At 35.8% G+C, this 19319-nt stretch overlaps 1 protein-coding gene, 2 non-coding genes and 1 pseudogene across 4 annotated transcripts; 3 read left to right on the forward strand and 1 right to left on the reverse strand.

Moving 5' to 3' along the window:
* Positions 1–1380: 1380 nt before the first annotated feature.
* LOC130718958 (zinc finger protein GAI-ASSOCIATED FACTOR 1-like) lies at positions 1381–5317 on the forward strand (annotated as a pseudogene).
* A 957-nt stretch (positions 5318–6274) lies between these two features.
* Positions 6275–6371, forward strand: LOC130721669 (small nucleolar RNA R41). The gene has a single exon (XR_009013588.1). It is a non-coding gene; the product is annotated as a small nucleolar RNA R41 (small nucleolar RNA).
* Positions 6372–6452: 81 nt separating this feature from the next.
* Positions 6453–6529, forward strand: LOC130721676 (small nucleolar RNA Z155). Its single transcript, XR_009013596.1, has one exon. It is a non-coding gene; the product is annotated as a small nucleolar RNA Z155 (small nucleolar RNA).
* Positions 6530–7166: 637 nt separating this feature from the next.
* LOC130717926 (metal tolerance protein 2) lies at positions 7167–13464 on the reverse strand. Of its 2 annotated transcripts, XM_057568334.1 has the most exons (13): positions 12990–13464; positions 12835–12904; positions 12454–12551; positions 12156–12292; positions 11475–11590; positions 10971–11027; positions 10247–10343; positions 9621–9705; positions 9415–9477; positions 9193–9298; positions 8040–8185; positions 7687–7775; positions 7167–7612 (listed from the first exon to the last, which is right to left on the reverse strand). In XM_057568334.1, exons 1-13 carry the CDS (start codon positions 13344–13346, stop codon positions 7492–7494), a joined length of 1542 nt encoding a protein of 513 aa, XP_057424317.1. In that variant the 5' UTR covers positions 13347–13464; the 3' UTR covers positions 7167–7491. The 2 variants fall into 2 exon arrangements, with proteins under 2 accessions (XP_057424317.1, XP_057424318.1); XM_057568335.1 differs by lacking the exon at positions 10971–11027 and having other exon boundaries at positions 12990–13463.
* Between the last annotated feature and the right edge of the window lie 5855 nt (positions 13465–19319).

Below are 19319 nucleotides of genomic sequence, written 5' to 3' on the forward strand. Positions count from 1 at the left end.
GAAGGTTGTGTTTGCACGAATGATCACAATTGTTTCGAAAAGTCACAATTCAGTGGGACCCCAGCCAGGAGCTCCGCCCTTTGGACCCCGCCAAGGGGCTCCGCCCCTTGGACCCCGGTTCGTATTCGCGGTCAATTATGCGTTGGCTCACCGAGCGTGCACTCCGCACTAACCTGACTCGATTCCGAGCCTAACGCGTAATTGCATCAGCCTATAGTACGTAGATCACATTACTACTAAAATACATTGATGATTCTAAAATCACCAACAATTTTTCTCCTCACTTTTACATGGATTAAATTCAAGTAACACTGACATGTAGGTTTCTGATATATTTCAGAACTGAGGAAGCTCAAACAGAATGGTACGTTCTGTACTGACCCTTTATTGATGTCATGTTTAGTTAATAAAGCTAAAATTGGCCCTTTATTTATGCTCCTTGTGAAACTGGAAAAAAGAGTGGTTAAGCATGCCTATTTTGGATATGCAGGAAATTAATGCATGTCTAACCTCTATCTGGTAAATTAGACTGAAGAACCTTCCTTTCTTTCATTAACATTTTACTTAATTTTCAAATATATATTCAAAGTACACTTTTAAATAACAGTCCAAGAAAATAATTAAATTAAGTAGGTAAAGCCCATTATGTCAGAACATGAAACTTTTCTTCAAAAAGTAACTAAACACTTTTAGTTCATTCAGTATCATAACTTGTTTGAATGCAAAACAACACTAAATATTTGGGCAAAACTTCAAAGCATGAACAATCAGACAATCACATTTAGCATAAAAATGTGTCAAACAAAATGCAGGTGTATGTCAGAATAATTGTGATATTTCTACTCTTGAAATCATGCACCTACTTTCTACATGGTTACAGATGTGTTAATTATTAGTTAATGTCATTTTTCTGCTTAAGAAACACTTTAGTCTATTAATCAAATGATAGAGATTAACTAATAATTGACTTACATTAAGATTATGTTTGAAAGAACTTATTTGAGCTTATCTTATAGTATAAGTGCTTATGCAAGTAAGGAACAACTTATGAATAGTTTGACCACTTGTAAGCAGTTTTGAGCTTATTTACATAAGTTGCTCGGACTAGCTTATAAATGAGCTTATGCTTATCTATAACATACTTTCAGTCTATTTTAATGAGAAACGCTTACTGTCATAAATGAAGTTGATTTCAAGTGTGGAATTAAGCAGTATTTCAAGTGTGGGAAATATTAACAATTATTTATTGCTTCGGAGTTAGGATCCATAAAAACAAGAAGTTGGGGACATTTTCCTAGTAGTTGTCTTCATATGTTCATTATATATATTATTTATATAAGGCCAGACAAGACCAGCTTCCTATGTTAGTGTCATGTAGAAACAGCTTTCTAATTCCTCAACAGAAACCAAGGAAACTCCCTCAGTTTTTGTCTTCCTCTGTAGGGAGTGCAGTTTTTTCGCTTAAAATTCACTTGAAAACCAAGTCCTTGATTTTAGGGAGCTCCAGCACCAACAAGCAGAAAACAAAAACCACAGAAGACAGCAAAAGCTCCTATAAACTTTTCAGTCACTTTTGATCCAATGTCAAATGTTTCAGGTGATGAAAGAAGTTTCTCCTCAGCAAACACTGGAGAAGAAGTTCTTCAATTAAAGGAGCAGCAACTACAACATCAAGATCACCCCCATGGCTCAATTTCAGAACCTTCTGATGCTTGCAACAGCAATAGCTCCAATAGTCAACAACAACAAGAAGCAACCAAGAAAAAAAGAAGCCTACCAGGAACCCCAGGCAAATATTCAACCCTGAGCTTCATTTTTTTTGGAAATCTTTGTATAATAAATAGATTCTAAAGTCAAAATAAATTCTGTGAAGAAACTTTTGTGAGTAACTTCTGAGTGCCAGAATTGATAATGGAAAAAATAAGGTGGTCCAAACAATTTGAATTTTGATTATGTTTGAACTAGTATTTCAAGATAGAAAAACTTACTGAGAATATATATATGATCATATTCTATGTTCACACTTGGTGTGATTAAAGAAACTAGAAACTAAAGTTTCCAATTGCTTTTGCCAAAGTTCAATATTGCTTTGAAATAATGATGGTGTCCACTTGCTCAAACTAATGGTCAAACTCTAGCTAGCCTTTTGCAAGCTTAAGCATTGAACTATAGTTTTGTAGGTTTGGTAACTGCTGTGACCTATTCAAGCTAAAAACAAAGTAACATAAAATAACAGTAAATGTCATTTGAAGCATAATAAGCATCCTCTTACTTTTCATTAATGGTTAATCAGTAGTCTTTTTTTCTTTTCAAAAGCCAGACATATCAATTGTGCTATTTGACAGTTGAATTTCAGAAGATTATTCAATAAAAATCAGTTTTTCATAAATGTATCTTGTTCCGGAGGCCGGAACATATCCAAATATAAATCATTTTAGTTCAACTCGTTTTTATTATAATCAATTTCACCAAAATTAATTGTAACAAACACTAATCCAAACAGGCACGAGTTAATATTCTATAGATAGCTACTGCAGTATTAATACACCACTATTATTTTAGCGAAGTCCTGTTGATGGATGAATTCTATGTGACAGATCCAAATGCTGAAGTTATTGCTTTATCACCAACCACATTAATGGCAACAAATAGATTCGTCTGTGAGATCTGCAGCAAAGGGTTTCAGAGGGACCAAAACCTTCAGTTGCACCGCAGAGGTCACAATCTTCCATGGAAACTGAAGCAGAGAACAAGCAGTGAGGTGGTGAAGAAACGAGTGTATGTGTGCCCTGAGCCATCATGTGTTCACCACAACCCTGCTCGTGCATTAGGAGACCTCACTGGCATTAAAAAACACTACAGCAGAAAACATGGTGAGAAGAAATGGAAATGTGACAAGTGCTCCAAAAGATATGCTGTCCAATCTGATTGGAAGGCCCACCAGAAAACATGTGGCACCAAGGAATACAAATGTGATTGTGGCACCATTTTTTCCAGGTATAGATTAAAGATTTAAGACCAACTTAAAGCAATGTTAGTGATGTTTTGGCATTGATACAAATGCAAACATAATTCACTATTACAAAGTATTTATGGAGGGACCAAAATCTTTTGTCCTCATTTGGTGTATCATTCTTTGTTTCACCAATTAAATTGTGGGATGTTATTTAAAAGTCACATATGCAAGGTTATAATTGTCATATTCATGCTTAAATGACATAATTTGATTGGTAGGATAAAGAACATTATCAACAAACAAGGACAAAGAATCTTCATTACATCAAAGGAAGCTAAATTTTAATGTATTTTTAGTTCAATGAAAATACAAAGACACACTTGATTACAAGTTTACATGATTTCTGGTCGAAAAGGCAATCACATAGGTTCACTGTTAGAGCGTATCCTAATTCATTTCCTGCATATAATAACAACAATGGCTTACTGCAAAGAAACTAGAACAAGTTTATAGAATGTCTGGATCAGTTTCTCTTTTTCAAAGAATTAACTCTAATACTCCCATTATAATTAAGAAGCTATTAATAGAAGTTTCTCTTTATAGTTAATTTTGGCTTCAGCTGTAAAAAATTACAATCATATCATGCAATTAATCACTTTTTGGTTATGTACATTAAATCACGCTTAGTAAGTTGTGCTCATAAATATATGTATAGACAGTTAACATTTACTTCCTATTATTGTTCACGTGCTGTGGTCCATTCTATCTTATAAATCACACTTCTTTAGCTATCGTAAGGTTGAATTTTGAGCAACACTATCAACATATACCTGTTACATTCACAATTCTACTAATACATATGGCAACATAGAGTTAAGATGACTCAATTTTTTTTTTTTGTTAAATTTAGGTAGAGGTATAATTGAGAGTGCAATTGTTAAATTTAAAAAAAATGTATGTACACATTCACATATTGAAAATGTAATAGACACTCAGAGTGAGAAAGAAAGAAAAGAGATAAGTAATTAATGTGATATGTGACATAAGAAAAAGGTAGAGAAAAAAATGAGATATATGTTAAGTGTCTGCACTATTTGTATGTCTGAGTATCATTACCGCTAAATTTAATATGATTAGGTTGAGCATTAAAGTGTCTCCTTACATGTCAAACACTCAGCACAATTTACTCTGAACCATGCAGGAGAGATAGTTTCATCACCCACAGAGCTTTCTGTGATGCATTAACTGAAGAAAACAACAGAGTGAACCAGGGATTAACGAGTGGCATGGAACCAAACTCTCAAAATGAAGTGCCGGATCTCATAGCTACAATGCCCCTAAGCACTAGTTCCAACACTGTCTCTGAATTCAACAACCATGAACCTAGGAACCAACACAAAACCCTCTCCAATGAACTTGTCCCAATGCCATTCAAGTCCATGAGCATGTTTCCCCCCACTTCAGGCCCACTTTTTGGTGGTCCTAAAGGGATAGCATCTCCCTCTTCTTCTGGCCTTCAACTCAGCTCCAACAATTTCAATTACTTCCAAGACAGCAAAATTTCTGGCTCAGCTCACATGTCTGCAACAGCTTTGTTACAGAAAGCAGCACAAATGGGAGCCACTTCAAGCAATAGCTTGAACTCTCCAATGATGCAGAAAGCTTTGTTAGTAGCATGGTTGGTCATAGTTCTTCATATGAACAGTTGCACCCCCAGCTTGATAAGTCCCACATAGCTGAGGCTAGTGGTGGTGGAACATTCACCAACCAATTTATTCAGAAAGGACAACAAGAAATGTCACAAATGTTTGATTCTAACAATGATATGAGGATGTTCACCCCGGTGGCTGGTGACATGACAATGGTTCATGACTTTTTGGGTGTTGGGGGTTCAGCTTCAAGAGCAGGGGAATTGTATGAACCACAAAAACAGCTACTGCAGCAAAGATCTGAGTTAGAAGCATTAACACACCAGAGGTTGCAAATTGCGAATCACGTTCCCTATAACCTTCCTGATGGGGATTCAGTTTAGACTAAAAGATGTAGAAGAATAATGATGTTTCCTTTGAATGAGTTTTTTTTGGAAGTTTGCAAACATGTTGTTTGAAATTGCACACTAAAAGCTAGGTGGGCGGGCGAGCCGTGGTTACCTTGCTCGCTTCCCCCGCCCACCCCGCCCTGCCATTGCGAGTTGGCGTGCCAAGGCCACAGAATGGACTCGCTTTAACACCCCCTAATTGAAGCAATTGGATCGTTGCGATTACGGGTTGGATGTCTAATTATTCAGACGCTAATGATAGTATCTTGTACCTAAACCGGTGGCTCACCTTTTCTAAGTAATGGGAAAGAGGACCAAAACATGCCAAAGACTCTGTTGAGACAAAGGATAAAGACAAAGTAAAATCCAATAAACTATATTAATATATATGGGATGAATTACATTATTCTTCATACATAGTCATAGTATCCGCCAAATTTGGACCTTATTGCGTCATTTCACTCATGTTGATCAAGGTCATGTTTTTCAAGAGGCTAACATTGTTGTGGATGCTCTAACCAAGTATGTGATGAGAATGGACGTAAATGATGTGATTTTTTATTTTTTTACCTAGTTTTCGCTTGGTTCCCTTCTTGCTAGATAGCGTTGATACTATCTATTGTAGGGTTGTAGCCCTCCTACTCCATCTAAAAAGTAATACGACGGTTTTGCTCGTATTTATTTGTTACTTTTAAATTATCAATACAACCTTTTATTTTTTTAATAATTATACTCTCAATTTTAAAATCAACAATGACATAAAAATCGCGTAATTAAACTTGATAATAGAAATATTTTTTTTTCTGTGTCGGAATAATGAAATAAATTATATATTATAAAGTTACATAATAATTTTAGTAAAAATAAAAACATTAACATTTTTTTCTTAATAATTGTGCTAAAATTGTAAAGTGTGTAATATGAAAATGGTATGCAAATGCAGGATTATGTCAGATGGGCTCAACTTACTCAAATGAAGCCTATATCTGAAGACTGAAGTTGAAGAACAACCCATGTGTATACGAGGCCCAAAGGGCTTTTTTTTCCATCTCTGAGCTGTTCAGCAAACCCTAACCCTAATTACGCCGCTTCTATCTGTAATTCTATATATACAGCAGAAACCTGCAGTTTCTGTGCACCTCATCGCCGAACATTACCTCATCATCGCTCTTCCGCTGAATTTCAATTTTTTCTGATCTCTCGTTTTCTTTTTTCTCCGTCTTTTTCTTCCTCCTGTTCAATTTTTTGTTTTTCATCTTGTTGGATTTATTTTGGTTTTTTTGGAAGCTATGATGGTAACAACTACCTATTTTATGAGGTAAGAGCGTTTATTCGCTCATGATTAAGAAATTTCCAATGGATCCTTCTGAGCTTCCTCTATCTACCGCTTTTCATTTTAACTTAATTTTTTCTCAAACCTTTGTTTTTTCATGTATATCGAGTGTGGTTTGATGATGCCATTGAAGTGATGAAATGTATTTTCGGAATTTTATAAATGTCGACTAATTATACAGACTACAATTATCTGATCAATGGCTCTTTTTCCATAATCCCTAATTCCTCATTGGAATTAAGAGAAAACCATTTGCTTTTAGATATCTTTTTTCTGCCTTTTACTGATATATTTTTTGTTCCATAAGATTTTGGTTTTTCTATCAGTTTGAGGTTTTTTTTACCACATTGGCAAAATTATGTAGTCTTAAAATTATCTTAGATAAATTTGACATTGAAGACATTATTTCAAATAATCACATTGGGTTCAAACTAATTTCTTTTTTATTTGATTTGTGGAGTTTTGATCTACAACTAGATTCAAATTTACCCAATTGCTATCTTTGAATTTTTCGACTTTCGATTATTAATGGATCAAAAGTAGGTTTTCTTTAAGAATTAAGTCAAAAGTATTCCTTGTTTTCTTTATAAATTTCAACATAATTTATTTCATGAAATTTGGATCTGTAATTCTGTATCTGTAGTTTATCTACAGCTCTTAATCTGAATCATAATTAGCTTAATAAATCAAAACTTTTATCTACAGCAGAGATTGCATAGAATTTCAACTCGAAAATCCAAATGAATAAATCTGAAGATGTCAATATTTCTCAAGATGTCAATATCTTCCAATGTGACACGTATACTGAAAGACACATAAACTTAAAACATTTGGAAACGTGAGAGAATTTCATCCAAATCTGTCATTGACATCTACTGTAAAGCTGTAACTCCAGCAAGTTCGTTACTGAGCCCGTATTCAGTAAATTTACGGGCTCAATGAAATTGCTGCCAATAAGTTCACAATATTTGATCTGTTAAACTAAGTTGTTTACAAAAAAGAATGGGCAGTGGTCCAAGAATCTGCTTTCCCACAGCAAATCAAAATATATCCAGAAAAACAAGTTATAGTATTTCTAGTATGGTTCAAAGAATGATTGATCCCTGGAAATGGTTTCCCCAAACGTAGCTGAATCCCAACATGAACTACATTGGAGACATGGTTCTAAGAGTGATTGATCCCTGGAAATGGTTGCCCTAAACGTAGTTGGATCCCAACATGAACTACACTGGAGACAGCCTTCATAACCTCTTTTTCAGCTTTCTCCGCCAATTCCATTGCATGCCTGTTGCAATGAACCATATATTGTCATGACAGACTCATTTCACAATCAAAGTCACTTTAGTCGATGGAAGTTACCTGATTGGGATATCAGGGGGCATGGAAACCTCAATTTGAAGAACAATCTTGCTTTGAAACATGTGTGGTGTTATATGCTCAACTGACATCTGAAAACCAGTATAGTAAATTTAGATTGAAAACACGAGGAATTCTAACCCAACTTTGAAAATTAACTCTGCTTCCATAGATGATGAAAATATGGAGTTCTATTCATCTAATTAAAATGGAAAAAACTGGATGTAGCCCTCATACCAATAGGAGAATACATCAAACAACCTATTCCATGTCATGTGCCAACATCTACCATGCCTAACAAATACAGAACACAAATACAGAACTGAAGCTTATTTTGACTATCAAAGATCTCTTACCTGTGGAAAGTTTGATGAAATGATATCAGAAACAATTCCCTCAATGTTATGACCCCCAACAGGAACAATTCTGTTCAGGTTCATGTCTCCGCTACAACTATCTAGCTCATCTTTTGTGCTGGTAGAAACATGTGACATTGAAGGATCTACAAGATAGTCGAGAAAAAATTGGAGTTAAAGGATAGAACCTAGTGAGATATCAGCACTCATGACATCCACTACAAATAGTGATTTAGATGACAGAAAACCTCATCTGAATATGAATAAGGGTTTTTTTAGCTGTCAAGACGATGCAATTTGAAAGTAAAGGCAGTATGAATATACAATTAGGCATACATATCCCCACTGACCACACTAGTCTATGAAATAAGTGAGACAGAGTCATTGACCTAAATGGAAACACATTTGAATCTGCCTTTTGGCACTCATCAAGCTTAAGCATGTTCTCTACATATGCTAGCACTTAAAGAAGAAGTTGACTGGTATGGACAGAATGAATTTCAAAAATCAAATATATACTAGACTTGTGCATATATAAATTAACAGAAACGTCCGTTCTATATAAGCTTTTAAATGTATTTTACATAACTTGTATTTGAGGTCAATACAATAAATCTAGGCTGCAAGCACTGAAAAGTGGTTGTAGAATTTTAAACCCAAACAAATACAACTCGTGCAAAGTTTGGCAGTGTGTTAGATTGGCACATGAAAATGGAGAAGAAACAGTAGTTTTATTCAACAATTTCTGGTGTACCTCTCCTTGATTCTGTGAAGAACAAGAAGATAATACCCTGGATACAATCGAGAACAATTTGAGAGGTTCTCTGGCTCTCCTAACTACTGACATAACCGAGTAACTTCCTAAAACTCCAGCGTAGCTAACTGACAGCTAACTGCCACTGGACTTGTTGGGTGTTTCTTCTACACCTGTACCAACCCATTTAGCACTCCTAGTATATGCTCCTTTAATTACAGGCCTCCTAACACAGTGGAACAGTACTACGGTACTCATGTAGATACAAAAGTAATCTATCTGTATATTAGATTATTAGTCCTCCTAACTCAGTTTTTCTTTTTGAAAAAAAATGTGATACCAAATAACTAATATTCTGCCGTGGCCAATGTAAGAAATTTATAGAATTATCAAGCAAACCTATGTGTATGAAAATTTCGGTCACAGTTGGATGGGACTTGTGAATTTGATGACGGACATTTTCACCAATGCCATGCGCAGCACTAACACTAGAAAAAGGATCAACCTGCAAGGTAAAATTAACAAGTAAATCCTAGAGTCTGACACATAAAGTAGTCCAATCATGAGTTCATGGCACATAATGCATGTCACATGATGAATATGAAAATCTGGATAACCAACCTCAATATGTACATCAAGATACAAAGATGAACCAGCTCTCCTTCCTCTTAAGCGATGGCATCCCTGTATAAAGAAATCCAAAAGAAATATGAATTGAAAAGAGTAAAAGACTACAATGTCACCCAAGTTCACATATTTATATTTAAAAGAGCATTAAATAAAATCTTGTTAAAATAATATTTTAAAAAGATGTTGGAAAAGAATACCCTAACGCCGTCAACTTGCATTATTGTTTGTTTAATAGGAACCAACTCCTGTGCTGGGATTGCAGCATCCACCAGTTCCAAGATACTGATAATTGATCAAAAGCAACAAGATAATTAGAGCCAAGTTGGGAAATAGTCAAAACAGCATGATAGAGATATGTACTAGGCCTTTCGCTCTTATGTAGTAGCATACTTGTGTTTATACTAATTGTTTCTGTTATTAGCTTGTTAGTAGATTACTAGTTTGTTGTGAGAGCTGTCATAACAAAGACATTTAATCCATGCATTTTACTCAGATTGAATTCACACAAAAAAGAATAATCAGAATTTTCTCTTTCTATCAATAGATACTTATGGATAGAACCGTAGGCCCAATTCAAATAATACAAGCTAACTTAATACCAAAGCAAATAACAAAAGCAAACAGATAAAACCAAACTCAAGCCCAAACACAACAGGCCCACCGACTCTAATTTAGAAATCTAACAGGGTCACACCAAATCCCATATGTTTAACTTAGTTTCCAAAATGTGCTTGACCCAGTGTAAAGAAAAAGGTTTCAGTAACAAATAAAACATTAAACTTGCAAGAAATGATAAGTTGAGAAGAAAAATAAAAAAATGGACCTTTGGTAACCAGATTCAGCCCCAGCTTTTAAAATCATGCCCGAGACAAGAAGTCCAGCAAGGGGATCTAGAAACTTCACTCCAAGGATAGACCCTCCTAACATGGAGATGAAAATTTACAGTAAGTGAATGGAAGCAAGGCGCGAAACATAAATGGATCGAGCATCCAGAAACAAAGCATGTGATACAAAGGATACTCTTATTTTTTAACAGGCCTAGACTGCATTATTATGAAGGGCCAGAAAGGGGAAGGGAGTAAAACCAATTTTATAGTCCTGAAAGAAACACCCATTATAATTTAGCACCCAAGGAATTAACTTTAGCAATTTAACCTCTCAAATCCCAGATATTTAGTCCTACCATGCATTTCAGGCAAACACAATTTGATATAGATAAAATTTATAAAATCAATCCTTAAAAGGATAATTGATGGTGGATATATTTAGGTACTAAATGAGTTTTATTAAAAAAAAACTAAAAATGAAGTCTGTCCATGCATTTCAGTCAAACACCATTTAAAAAGTTCAATTTTTTTTTGAAATAGAGAATAGAGGATAGGATAGGCTGATTACATAAAAAAGATAGGGAATTTTCCTATAAGTAATTGAGCGTGAGAGCCAAATGAATCGAAAGATTCATGTTTTCTTTGGGAAGAGATCATAGACATTTTGAAATAAATGGAAAGAGAGTCAAATTTCATGAAATGATTGCATGTACATCAGACCTCCTACGGTGGTTGCCAGAGCTCTGAGTGAACCTGAAATAGGCCATGGACTTTGATCTACCAAATGATAAGAATGACATAAAAGTTATAAAATCGAGCTTTAGACTAATCGATGATGGATATTCAAAAAATTACTACAAGGTCTCAGATATAAAAATATGATGCATTAATAGATAGTTGTAAATAATGAAAATGAAGATACTATGATTATGTACTGTAGCCTGTAGTTTGTACGGGAAAACAATCAAAACGAGTTAATTAAATATCAATGATGGATTTATTTACAGTGAACACGCTATATTAGATGTAGAAAAAATTTGGAGCAATTAATATTCAGAGCATATGTGATTCACATTGATCATTGATCATAACCCAACAACACACCAGTTAATGCCTCGTAAGCAAGTAAACATGATTAGTGAGGTAACTTGTAAGAGAAGCCGGTATTGTAGCATATTATACCAAAACTGACCTAGTGACCTATCAAAGAACTAAGTTCCTTACCAACTCCAATGAGAGCAACTACTGATGAAATTGCATCTGCACGATGATGCCATGCATTTGCTTTCATTAATCCACTACCTTGCTTTTCACCACCTCTTTTTGTTATCCAGAAAAGCCTACAGATTTAGAAAGCATGTGCTAGTAAACAAATCCTAGTAGTAGACATATTAATCAAAGCATAGAGATTAGAGGCATCAATAAAAGACCAGATCGAAGTGAATGAGATCAAATTACAAGGCTTGGTGTTCAGAAGCCCAACCAAAACACTGCTGAATTTAGACCTCATTGAAATGAGGAAAGGTCAAGGATTTAATGCCATGGTGAGTCATGGCTTAGGAAAGTAAAGAGCATGGGCTAAGTGGCTAACATAAATAGAACAATACTACAATAGCTTAGTTATTTTTTCAGGGATTTATGAAAGTAAACTTTATTCTCTAAAGGTTTACTCATTGGTGATTATCCTTTCATATCTTCCTTACTGAGTTCACATTGCATCAACCTTTACTGATTCATATCTTATACTCAAGTTAGAAGGTATTATATAGCACCCAATGATGGATTAGTCATATTCAGCATACTTAAAATAAAACAGTGACATTGGACATAGGTGGCTGGAGTAGGCATCAAGAATGCTAGGACACCTTCACCCTAATGCATGTCATTATTAAGTAATAGCAGTACCCTTCTTTAACACCTATTGACACAATAGTCATACTCAGAGCAAGGATAGGATAATCCATGTCAATTCCATGGTGATGTCCACCATGAGCATGTGCCAATGCCTGGTTAACCATTTCAGGACCTGATGAGAAGAATCCCTGCACATATACAGCAATGACTTCTAAGCATTAAGATGATGACATAGGATCTATTTTCATGCATAGTCTAGAAAAATGCTCCATTGAATCTTTAAACTATATTGATTGATTGGAATACGTGAAGCAACAAAGAGAATTGAAGCTTGAATACATTTCCATACCATCAAAATATCTACAGCATGCCATGCAATGCCACCCCCAGTAGCTAAAAGCATACAAGAGATTCCAAGAGCTCCTAGAGTCTCAAATTTACCATGTCCTGAGATACAATGACAGATAAAATCATAAAAGACATGGAAGTAGACCTTCACTCCTTAAAAACTAAGTACATAACAGACGAATGCTCACCCGAAGAACAACCACAACAAAATAACAGGGCAAAACCATTATATGCAAATTAACTGATAAGAAACCCAAAAATATTCAAATTAATCCCACCCCACACTTAGAAATGAATGATAAGTTAGCAAGCAGAAGCTAGTAAACAATAACTTGCAACACAAGAGATAAACAAAGTAGTGTGTAGATACAAATGAAGTGACCATATGGGTGTTCTTTATCTCTAGGCGCCTGAGCAGCTTTAAAAGACCACAAAGCTATGCCACTAAGCACCTGCAACAACATCAACAAAAAATGGTGAAACATTGCTTGTTTCAACGAGCAAAGACAAGTTCCAAGTGTAGCTAGTGTTACATACCACATCAGATACGGAATGCGCGGCGTCGGCGATGATGGCGGTGCTTCCGGTAACATAGCCCGTGAAGGCTTTACCAACGGCTAAACTAACGTCAGCGGCGAGACCAAGCCGGAAAATCTTCTCTCCTTCCTCCTTGACATTGTAAGGGTGGTGGTGGTGATCGTCGTGGGAATGAGAATGACCAAAATGCCATCGTTTGGGGATTTTGAAAGCGGGATTTTCAGGGGAAACGAAACAGGGTTCCAGTGGAAAGAAATTCACTGATTCCAGAACAGGGGGAAGGAATTTCGAAGAGGTTGATGATCTTGTGATACATGTTCTGTAAATAGGATTCAGATGGTTCAATCTAAACCCCATCGTGTTGTGTTGTTTTGTTCTTCCAACAAGAATCTAGGGTTTTCTGAACTGAACTTGTTCTGGTTTTTCGCTTTGGTTAGAGCATAACTCTGAAACCAAACAGAATCGAATCGAATGTTGTACCAGTACCACCTAGACAGAATGCAACTATACAGAATAGGACACGTGTCATCGGATGCAACAATCTCAACAAATATTCCATGTCTTAAAATATTTTTTTTAGGGTTACTTAAGTAACTCATGTAGGTTACCAAACCACAACTTAGTAAACCAATATGTTTTTGAGTCATTGCAAAATACATCGTTTTTATTTTCCGTTCCAATCTAAACGGAATTACACATGGCATGAGTTAAATAATTATTGTGTTAGATGGTTATTGTGTTTATTCATTTATACTCTTACATTAATTGTGTTTATTCCAACTTAGAATGGATGAAAAATATAAACGCAAGAACTAAAAACAAAACATATAATTTTGGGATGATGTTAAATAAATAAATAAATAAAAATTTACGGATGAAAAATATGAATGATGTATTTTACAAGGACTAAAAGTTTATTTAAGCCTATGTTTTTTATAAATAAATTATTAAATAAAATATATAAATTTTAAGTTTTCTTTTTGATACATCGGAAAAGATAAATTTTAAGTTTTCAACTGACTTATTTTCAATGTGATTAGATAATGAGTTATTTAATTAAAATTTTCTCATGAGTCATTTAAACAATTTTTTTTTAGATATTCCATGTCTTCATATAAATTGATGAGTTTTTTTTACTCCATATTGAGGGTCTGTGACTATGAACACGTCTATAATCATTTAGTAAGGGTCAATTCGGTTCCAATTCTCAAACGTGGATTTGAGTTTCAAATATGGATCAGAGTCTTAAACATGGATCTCCATCGTTTTGAAGATGTTTGAGAGCCAATTTTGAGAATCAATTCTACGAGTTTGATCCAGATCTGACATAATTGACTTGGAGTAACTTTTCCATTTGACTGATCCAGTTTTGTGTATTTGTACTGTAATTCAGTTACGAAAAATCAATTATGAGTAAATGTATCGCGTCACATAAACTCATGTTACCAAAATTCAATTCTTATCAAATCCAATTTTGGTCAGATCCAATTCCGTTGACGCTGATCCAAACACACACCAATCATCCAGCACGTCGTTGTCCAACCATGTCGCATAAGAAATCTAACTAACTTTTAATGCTTTGAATATTGTGATTATTTGGATGATTGACATATGTGCTACTTACTAGCCTATCTTAAAAAAATTGTGCTATTGACTAGGTGACTACTTGTTCCTCTTAGTTTTTATCAAACTCTATTTTACCCGGTAAACAACATTTTACTGTAGCTAATGGAACCAAATTAAAGTACATGTTATCAGATTAAATAATGTTTGGTTCACACCTTAATGTAGAGGTGGAAAGAGTGGAGGATGAGACATATATAAAGAAAAGAGAGAAAAAGTAAAGATGTAATAAATTATTTGATTGATACAGAAGAGAAAAATAGATAGAAAATAAATGTGGAAAAGAGGTAAGAGGTGTTAATGTATCATAACTCTAACTCTATTAGATTCATGCATGTCCTAGAGAAGACCAGAACTTGGATGCAAAAGGACTGGAACGTGGTGCTGAATCATGTTAACATGGATTACAATGGTGTTGTAGATCGATTGGCTCGTTTAGGTGCTGAAAGCTTGTAACTGAGTGTGTTTGTATTAGAGCGGCCTCGGCTGGAGATTGATGATCTTCTCCTGAGAAATTTATTTTTTGTTCTCTAGTTTTCTTGTAGTTTTTCCGAAGCCGGAAAAAAGAAGTGAAAACATCATCAATCAACTTTTCACACAAATAATGCACAAATATAAAATAGAAGTGATAAAAACTTAATTATAATAATAATTCTTTTAAAAAAAAAATTAAGGACTAAAGACTAAAACACACATCAACGAAGACAAAAATTTTCATTCAAAGGTAGCGTTTGATCCAGCTTTTTTAGAACTTAAAAGTTACTTATAAGTTAAAGTTAAAAATAAGAGCTTTAAAAATAAAGCTAAAGTTGTTTGGTGGTTTTCATATTTTAGGGTTAACTGTTATATTAGTCCCTGTCTTTGTCTCGCCGTCTGAGGTAGGTCCCTCCCCGGAAAAAAATTTGTCTGAAGTCCTCTTGTTTGAAAAGTGGTTGGAGCAGGCCCTCGCCGGAGGGCGGAGCTCCGGCGAGTGCATGTGTGGCTTGGTGACTAGGATTAATGAACCCACGTGGCATTAAAAAATAAATAAAAAATAAAAATAAAATTACAACTCAGAATTTTAAACCTAATTAACCTATTTCTAATTAACCCTAACTTAATTAACCAACCCAAATTCCCAATTAAAATCATATCCATACATCTTCTTTAAACACAAATCCAGAACCTTGAACACCTGGGTTTGAAAAAATTATGAACACCTTGGAAAAACATACTCAGTGAACGAATCAGCTGATTCAAAGTTCTTCAAAAGTCACACCATTTTCTTCTTTCATTTAGATTCATCTTCTTCCCAACCACTTCAAAATTATCTTCCCAACTATATTCAAACTCAAATTTAACAAATAAAGAAAGCTCAGATTCAAAATTATCTTCTTCACCCTTTCCTTCTCCTCCCTTATCTCCCATCACCAACAATCACCCCATACCCATTTCATCCCATCTTCATCCCCCTCCGCCACCACCTCACGCACCACCACACCGACTCATTCTCTGGCCCCACGTCCCCCACACACGCGCTCCACCTCTGCTCACTCGTCATCTCCTCCATCCTCACAATCTCAACCCTCCTCTCTCAATACAGGAATTAGTCATAGTGTAGATCTGGGGTTTGAGATCTGAGAATCAAGGTGTAGTAGATGATAAAGGGTTTCACGGAAGATCTGAGTTTACTCACTGGAGGCGGAACTAGCACGCTGCCTGCGCCGGCGGTGATGACGCCGACGCCGACTTGGGTATCTGCGAAGTGGACAATCGATGAGAACGATGGGGGTTGAGTTGAAGGATAACACGAAGACGAGCCACCCACAACCACCAGGCGTCGAGCTCAACCGCGCCGACCATCGCTTCTTCTTTGACGGCGACGATGGAGGTCCAGAGAGGGTGAAAGAGAGTCGCAGAGACAGAGTCCAGATCAGAACATAAACATGAGGAAGCGTGACTCGTAGAGAGCTTAGGGAGAGAACATAAACTTGGATCTGGGTTGTGGGTTTCTGGGAGGGAGCGTGAACAGTAAACACGTTGAAGAACAGAGTGGGAATTGAGGGGTTTCTGGGTTTCTAGGTTGGATGAGGTTGCAGGGTTGTGGAATTGGGGATTTGGGTTAATTGATGTGAATTGGGTTAAGTTTGGGGGAAAATTATTTCTGTTTAATTAAGTTAGGTTTTTAATTAGGAATAGCTTAATTAGATTTTTTAAATCTGACTTGTAATTTTTTTTTAATTTTTCTTTTACACGTCACCTCATTAAGTCTAGTCAGCGTGCCATTTAAGCACTCGCCGGAGCTCCGCCCTCCGGCGAGGATCCGCTCCAAAAGTTTTTCAAACACGAGGAGCAAATGCAATAAATTTTCCGGGAAGGGACTTACCTCAGACGGCGAGACAAAGACAGGGACGAATCTAATAGTTAACCCCATATTTTAATATCTTAAATGTAACTTTTAAGTTAAAATTTGTTTAATCAATAATGAATGTCTTTTCATATATACTTATCTAAACATTTTATCAAACAGTTGGTATGCAAGCTTATATATACAAAAGTTGATATCATTCATCTATAAACAACATCAGAAACATTTTTCATCCATGAAGCACTCACTAACATGATAATTTATGTGGAAAATCCATCAAAATTAACCTCTTTTATATCATGTTAATTTCATTTTAAAACCAGAAAAAAACTACAAAAAGAAAAAGGTGAAGAGGACCCTGTGAACATTGCCTGCAGAGTTCACGACTAATCCTAACACCATGGTATGACCCATCTCACTTTGCCATTCTCTTCTAATTCTGTCTTATTTTTAGCATTCTTACTAGTTACTTCAAAAGAAAGTCTGAAACAAAGTTCAAAAGTTTAAACAGAGACTCAAAGTCTGAAACCAGGACAAATTAATGAAGATTTTTCCTGGAGAAAACAGGGAAAAACAGAGTAACAAGGATGAATTGATGAAGTTGAACTCTGCAATCTCACAACACCCCACCAAAAATCGACTATGCATATTATCCACCTCGTAACGACGACGAAATACAGGGCGAACAGAAGATGAATTGATGAAGAGTTGAAGACAAAGTTGAAAGAACAGAAACGTACGACTACCGGCGTGAGAACCAGAGGAGATTTGCGGGCAAAGAAAGGAGACGATGAAAGAACAGAAACGCACGGCTACTGCTGTGAGAACGGGAGGAGAGATAGAAAATGGTGGGAGGTGAGAGACTAATAAGTTACTTTTATGTAAGAAGCTCATCTCCATAACTTTTTTCTAAAAAGTTACTTATCTCTATTTTAGTTATAAAAAATAAGTTACTTAAAATTTTAGAGCTTTTTTAAAATTGTGTTTAGCCCAACTTATCTTAAAAGTAACTTAAAAGTCAAAAATAAGTTGGGTCAAACACTACCAAAGTAGCAAAAAGGGAGAGAAAATTTGTACTCGTGTTATTTTATATAGAAATTAAATCCCTTATTTTATTTTTTCCTTTATATTATTCCAAATTAACTTCACACACCCCCCCGTTCAGCTTCTATTGCCCCGCGTAAAGGAGGAAAAAGTAGGGGTAAATGGTCACTTTGGTCCTTGAAAGTGTCAACCGACTTCACATTCGTCCCTGAATGAATTTTATTCTGCTCGTGGTCCCTCAAAGTGGCAAACGTCCGTCACTTTAGTCCTTGACGTTAAAAAACACTAACAGACGTTAACAAATTCCTTTTTTTAAAACTGAAAAATCATTTAATTAAACTAGAATAACAACAGAACTAAAAATCTAATTAATTAAAACATAAAAGTGCAATTAAGATTCAAAATAACCTTCTTCACCATTTCTTCTCCTCCCCCACCTCCAATCACCCCATACCTCTTTCAACCCAGAAATAGTCAACAATACTATGCTTCATGGGCAATAATACTCAGCTTTTAAGCCATGAAAAGAACAAGAGGAGCAACAATGTAAGTTACTAATCTGGTACCTCCACTTAAACCACAACGTGCAAGAATTCTTCAGCAAACCAAGAGAACAAAAACCCCTAAATACCAAGTGATCAATTTGCACCTCAAAACCTCTCGGCAAAACGGAAAAAGAATGCACCAAGCTTGACACCAACACCATAAGACCTGGGAAAAGCATAATTAGCAGTTTCAAACTTCTTCAAAACCACAATAAAAAATTAGGTTCCACTCTTTCCTTCTTCCACTAAAATTCATCTTCTTCCCAACCAGATCCCAGATTCAAAATCCTTTTCTTCACCGTTTCCTTCACCCCATCTCCACTCATCCCCCAATATCCCGGAAATAACAATCTTGAAGAGAAGAGTGTGAGCAGCGACTGACCGCAATCGTCCTCCGCCACCACCGCACACGCCACCATGACTTTTTCCTCTGGAGTCTGGCCCCACCTTTCCCCCACAAACGCGCTCCACCCTCTGCTCACTCGTCCTCTCAACCTCAAAACCCTCCTCCTCTCAACCTCAACCAAAATGGGTTACGGTGTAGATCTGGTTTTGAGATCTGAGTTTCAAGGTTTCATATGGGTTTGAAGGTGAAACTCATATTCAAACATAAACCCAGAACAACTGGTCCCAGATCGAGAGCGAAAGAGAGAAAGGTGTAGGAATGTGCTTGTACGTTGTGCCTGTGTGATTTTGAAGATAAACCCACCTGCAATTGTTGATTTTGTATGAAAGGTGTGAACTTTGGTGGTGGCAGAAGCATGGGTTTTG

Source organism: Lotus japonicus, chromosome 5, assembly GCF_012489685.1.
Source record: "Lotus japonicus ecotype B-129 chromosome 5, LjGifu_v1.2".
In the NCBI taxonomy this organism is placed as follows: Eukaryota; Viridiplantae; Streptophyta; class Magnoliopsida; order Fabales; family Fabaceae; genus Lotus; species Lotus japonicus.